Source organism: Trichosurus vulpecula, chromosome 1 (genome assembly GCF_011100635.1).
Source record: "Trichosurus vulpecula isolate mTriVul1 chromosome 1, mTriVul1.pri, whole genome shotgun sequence".
NCBI classification, from domain to species: domain Eukaryota; kingdom Metazoa; phylum Chordata; class Mammalia; order Diprotodontia; family Phalangeridae; genus Trichosurus; species Trichosurus vulpecula.
This window is the reverse complement of record NC_050573.1, coordinates 417,810,105-417,815,647: the sequence shown is the minus strand read 5'-3', so window position 1 is coordinate 417,815,647 and position 5,543 is coordinate 417,810,105. Positions and strand designations below refer to the sequence as shown.

The 5,543-nt window shown below is 39.2% G+C and overlaps 1 protein-coding gene across 1 annotated transcript; it reads right to left on the bottom strand.

Annotated features, from left to right (window-relative positions):
- Positions 1-3,216: 3,216 nt before the first annotated feature.
- Positions 3,217-3,986, bottom strand: HSPB3 (heat shock protein family B (small) member 3). Its single transcript, XM_036739745.1, has one exon. It carries the CDS (start codon positions 3,816-3,818, stop codon positions 3,363-3,365), a length of 456 nt encoding a protein of 151 aa, XP_036595640.1. The 5' UTR covers positions 3,819-3,986; the 3' UTR covers positions 3,217-3,362.
- Between the last annotated feature and the right edge of the window lie 1,557 nt (positions 3,987-5,543).

Sequence of the window (5,543 nt, the reverse complement as noted above, 5' to 3'; positions counted from 1 at the left end):
GTTTTGCATGACTTCACATGTATAATTAATGTAAAATTGCTTGCCTTCTCAAGGAGTGGGGAGAGATGGGAAGGAGGAAGAGAATTTGGAATTCAAAATTTTTAAAAATGAATGTTAAAAATTTTTTACGTGCAATTGGGAAATATTTAATGAAATAAAAATATGTTAAAAGGGAAAAAATAAAGTGAAGTCTGTCTCAGAAGAATTAACAGCAATCAATAAAGAGTGTCTAGAAATTTAATTCTCAAATATTTCAAGGCTCAAGTCCCCAGTGTGGATACTCCCTCCATCGATGCAGATTGCAACCAGGCCCTAGGCCTGGTTTTTTAAGTTGCTCTGTCAAAATTTGTGGTAGCCAGATTTCTGGTGATGAACCTCTCCCAACTTAACATTGTCCCAACTGACCTTTACTGGATATCACAAACCTTTTCAGCTTGGTAGGATCTGCTAAAGTTTATGCTCTGAAGCCAGAATTGTCCACATGCCATAATGAAGCATCAGAATAAGTAAAGGAAAAATAAAATTGAAAATTTTTAAAAATTTAAAAAAAGAATAAGTGAAGGCAATTCTTAAAATCCAGCATAACCTACTCAGTGTTATAACTAAGCTCAGGGTAACTGAGATTTCACTGCAGGATACAGAAATGGAAGAGTGGCATGCTTCCTCACCAGTGGGGAGGATTGTGGGTATGCTTTCTTCCCTTGGAGATCATCATCCCCACACTGCATGTTGTAGTCCTCTACCAATGTGGGCTGGAGAGTGGTATCACAACCCCTGGGTTCATTCCAATGTCTTGTCACCATAACAGCCTTCCCCTAGGGCTGGCCTCCTCCCAGTACCCCAGAGTAGGATAAACTGAAGGGGGTGGGCTGTCCTCCCCTGCCAGCACAACTGCACTCACAATTCTATTGTTCTCTACGCCACTGCCACATACATCCTCCACTCTAACTGGATTTAACTCAGGCTCAAGAATTCATAGTGGTGGCTCTGAGCATGGCCATGTTTTATTTTAAGCTTCACAGATAACAGATCATCTAAGACCATCAAAACAAAACATTTATTTCATCTTCTCAATAAAAGGAATAAAAAATATTGAAAAAAACCCAAGTCATTTTGTTTATAGAAAAGGGACTCTTTAAAATATATCTACTCAGTAACACAGAATGGCAGTTTTTGTGACCAGCTCTAGTCACTTCACTAGGGACTATTTCTTGTTCCATATCCCCATTTAGTTATTGAAACTTCGCCATCATCAAATCTTTCATTATACAACAGGTTTTGAAACACTATTGTACAGAAATCATTTTTACTTTGTTTTCAAATTTCTCTGAACAGTATGTTCCATGGGCTTTAGCGCTATAAGGAACCTTGGAGATGATTTGGTCCAACCTCCTAATTTTGTAGATGAGAAGATTGAAGCCTAGGGAGATAAATTATCTTGACTAAATTCATACAGGTACTTAGAAGAGTTAAGATTTGAATCCAGGACTTCATTTGCCAAAGTCAGTGCTCTTGCCAGTACCTGGCCTGCTTGCTAATGATCAAAGATTTTATGTAACCCTCCTGCTTTGAAAAAGGAGGAGAAATAATCCACTGTAAGGAGCAATGGTTATGTAGATAATAACTCCTAGAGCAACCAGCTGAATTTTATAGCCTGAATGCTTCAACTAATGGAATGTGAGAGCACAAGTTAACTACAGAGAATGATATTCATTTTGGGACAGTCGATTCCAAAACCTTAGAACATAAGCACACATCAAATGTCAACCATTGCAGGACCCAGAAACACACATCATCTCTACTACCTTAAATCTGGAGGAAATCTTTGTTTTTAATTAGAAAGTTGTTTTTCATTCTATTTTCTTCCCCCCCTTTCTTTATGTCCTTTCCTTATCCACTGGTAGTTAATTTCACTGAAAATTGATTGCATTTGATCACATGGTACTCTGATAACAGGAAAGTCTCTATTTAGCTTGGCTCTGGCCACTAGGCATTCCTCTTCTATTCATAGAACTGCAGTCATGTAGTTTTCTTAAGTACACATGGAAGAAGGTAGCCAAGTCTCCTCCTACCCCGCTCCCTTTCTCCATACCCTCTTCCTCTCCCCTGAATTCTTTAGCATTTCCAGCAATGACGGCAAATCTGTGGAATGCAACAGACCAGCTGTTGGAGGCAATTTTCATAAAACAATAAACATATAGCTTTACTAAAGTCTTAACTGTTGTTCTTTTGCACAAGCTAACAGGTTAAGAGAGAGCAAGTTGTGATAAGTGTCAGCCACGCTGTGTAAGCACAGTGGAATTTATGACTATGTGACGAGTTTTATTCTTTCTTTTTCTTTTCTTTTTTAAATTCCTTGCTGTCAATTAGAATATGTAAAGATAAAAGGATTATATGGAGACAGTAAATAAGCATTTGCCATTTGTTGACTATTGTCAATTTTTCCAAAAGGATAGCTAGGCTTTTAAAAAGTAGTTTCCTAACTGTGTCTTGAGTTGTCAAATGATCGTGAGAGTCACAGCAAATGTGCATTCTTACAAATGAACTATGTCCACAGATCACATTACAATCAGAGTTCAGCTGATATTTAGTTTGCTTACAATAGACAGATAGATCCAGAAGGATTCCACAAACGTGTGCCTTCTCTCTATTGCAGAAACAAAAAGGTCTATCTAGGGTCACAGATTGGGAGTGAGAAGGAGCTGTAAGGGTCCTCTAATCCAATCTCTTCATTTTGCAGGTGAGAAAATTGAGGCCCAGAGAGGTGAAATTACTTTACTTGGCTAAGGTCACACAGTAAATAGATGACAAAATTAGGATTTGAAACCAGGCCTTCTGATTCCAGGTCCAATGTTCTTTCCATTATATTTATCCCACTCTACCAGACTCAGTTTCGATAAAAAAAAATACATTGAAATGAAAAAAAAATCCAGGTTAGCAGAAGCACTCTATTTTGCCAAGATGCCAACTATTTTTTCAAAGAAAATTGTCATGTTAATTCCTTTCCTAAGTATAATTACTGTAGTTGGTTATTACCAATTCAGTCCTGCGTGCCTTACCAACGCAGTTAGTGCACCTGTTTTGCGTTATAACAGTATCAGAAATACTTATCTCAAATTGTCATAAGTTTTCAGCTGCATAAACAGCACAGCTCTGCACTGTGGGCAAATTGCTAACCATTTTCCACCAAGAGAAAATGAACAATAAAACTCAACGTACCAAGAAATATATTCAAATATATTTTTAATCCCCATTGCAAATGCAGCCGATGGGGCCCCATGCATGCAAGCGCTCTAATTACACAGAGCCGTCAGACCCACATCAAGGCACATACTATCTTATGAACAGCAACCAGCAGTAGTTCAGTTAACCCTTCCACGATCTTTCACTTCCACTACCAAAATGCCATCGTGGCAGAAGAGGGCCAAGAGGTCTTTGTTCTCAACACCATCTGGTAGCTTATATTGCCGGGTGAAGCTTCTTGAGACAAACCCATGCTCGTCCATTCTGGTGCCATGTTGAGCTTTGATCAGGAGCCAGCCTTCAAAAGTCTGGATGATGACATCTTCAGGGAGAAACTGCACCACATCCACCAAGATCTGAAAGTGGGGTTTGCTGTCTCTCACTGGTTGCTTCTCAGCTTCTGGGGCCGGTAATGGATCCTGGGCTGACCTGGCCTTCCCCAGGTCCACAGTGGTTGGCCCTGGCAGTGCGTACAAACTGTGATCCAGCCTGCAGTCTTCAAGGCCTCGGGCTTCAAATTCCTCCTGGTAGCGTACTGGGGTTTCTATCGGGTGCCTTATGATGATTCTTTCCATGATGGAGACAGAAAGAGCTCCCAACAGCCTGTCTCAGAGCAGGATCCTGTAGTGACCTGGTCCCAGTTGTCTGCAGACCAGCTTTCCAGTTGCAGTTGCCCCTCGTTTATAGCCCTGGCAGAACTTCACCACTCGATTGAGTCTGAATCGCACAGCAAAACACTCTTCATCTTTTCACAAACACTGACAATGAGCTGCTATTTATAGAGTGTGTTTTGGAGTTGCCTAAGTAGACTCCCAGCATCTGCTACCACAGTAAAAATAACTGTAATCGTTACATGCTCAGTTATTTTTGGCAAAGTTTTCTCTTTATTATAAAAGAAAATTAGTTCCCCCAAAAGTGTGTGTTTGCATGTGAATGTGTATAAAAGTCCTTAGCTAAAGAGACAGGAGGTATGTGGGTGTTCTGTGATTGGGCACTGTCAACACTATGCTTCTGGCTCACTGTCCTAATAGAACTCTGTGCTGCTTGGAGATGTTTGGAAAAATTAAAAAGGCATATGATTTTCCTGAAAAACATACATCCCTTAAAAATGGAAACTAGTGTTATGCCTTATGATAAAAGCTTATAACTTTATCCAAAAACCCCAAATGCAAAGTTAGGGATGAGATAAATAGTAAATCAGTCTATAAATATTTACCAGGTACTTACCCTGTGCCAGCAACTGTACTTGACACTGGTGATGCAAAGGCAAAAATAAAAAAAAAAAATCCTGTCCTGCAGGGAGTTTCCATTCCGGACTTCGAACCCTGAGTTTGAATCTCACCTCAGACGCTTCAGCTCTTAAAGTCTCAACTTTCGCATTAGTAAAATGGGGATAATTATTCCTGCACGACATACAGCTCTGTATACAGAGTGTCCCAGAAGTCTTAGTGTAGTTTTAAACTATAAGTTTTAAACTGTACTAAGACCTTTGGAACACCCTGAATACATACATATGTACACCTTATATACGCATGCACTCATGCACATATGGTTGTATTTATATGGAGATAATAAATTGAAGGAAAATGCTTTGTAAATCTCAAAGTGCATGAGTTTTACACACATACACATACACACATACATACCTGAATTGTACTCTATTCTCATCTCCACCTTTTATATAATTCCTTATTGTTGTTGTTCAGTCATGTTCAACTCTTCATGACCCCACAGACCATACTTTTTTCTTGGCAAAGATACTGGAGTGATTCGCCATCTCCTTCTCCAGCAGATTAAGGCAAACAAAAGTTAAGTGACTTGCCCAGGGTCACACAGCTAGTAAGAGTCGGAGGCCAGATTTGAACTCAGGTCTTCCTAACCCTATCCACTGAGCTACATAGCTGCCTTGGCTATGAATGCAGTCTGTGGTAAAATATAAGTTGGAAACAAATGGTGATTCCAACTACTGGAAAATGATTGAGCAAATTGTGGCAACTGAATATCACGTAATATTATTTTGGCCTAATGAATTATGAATGTGAAGAAGTCAAAGAAACATCGGGAGATTGGTAGGACATGATACAGGATGAAGAAAGAGCAATTAAAAGAACAACATGCAGAATAATTAGAATTATGCAAGAAGAACCTTAAATAGAAAACTAAAAAAAAACTTTCAAATGCAGTAACGTTGATACAAATTAATTAAAATGCATCTATTACCTTTCCTTTAAAAATAAAAAAAGCAAGGGACTGCTAGGTGGTGCAGTGGATACAACACTAGCCCTGGAGTTGGGAGGACC

Bases quoted from the DNA above. Each gene is read 5' to 3' on its own strand.
- HSPB3 (XM_036739745.1), bottom strand. From the start codon at position 3,818: ATGGAAAGAATCATCATAAGGCACCCGATAGAAACCCCAGTACGCTAC.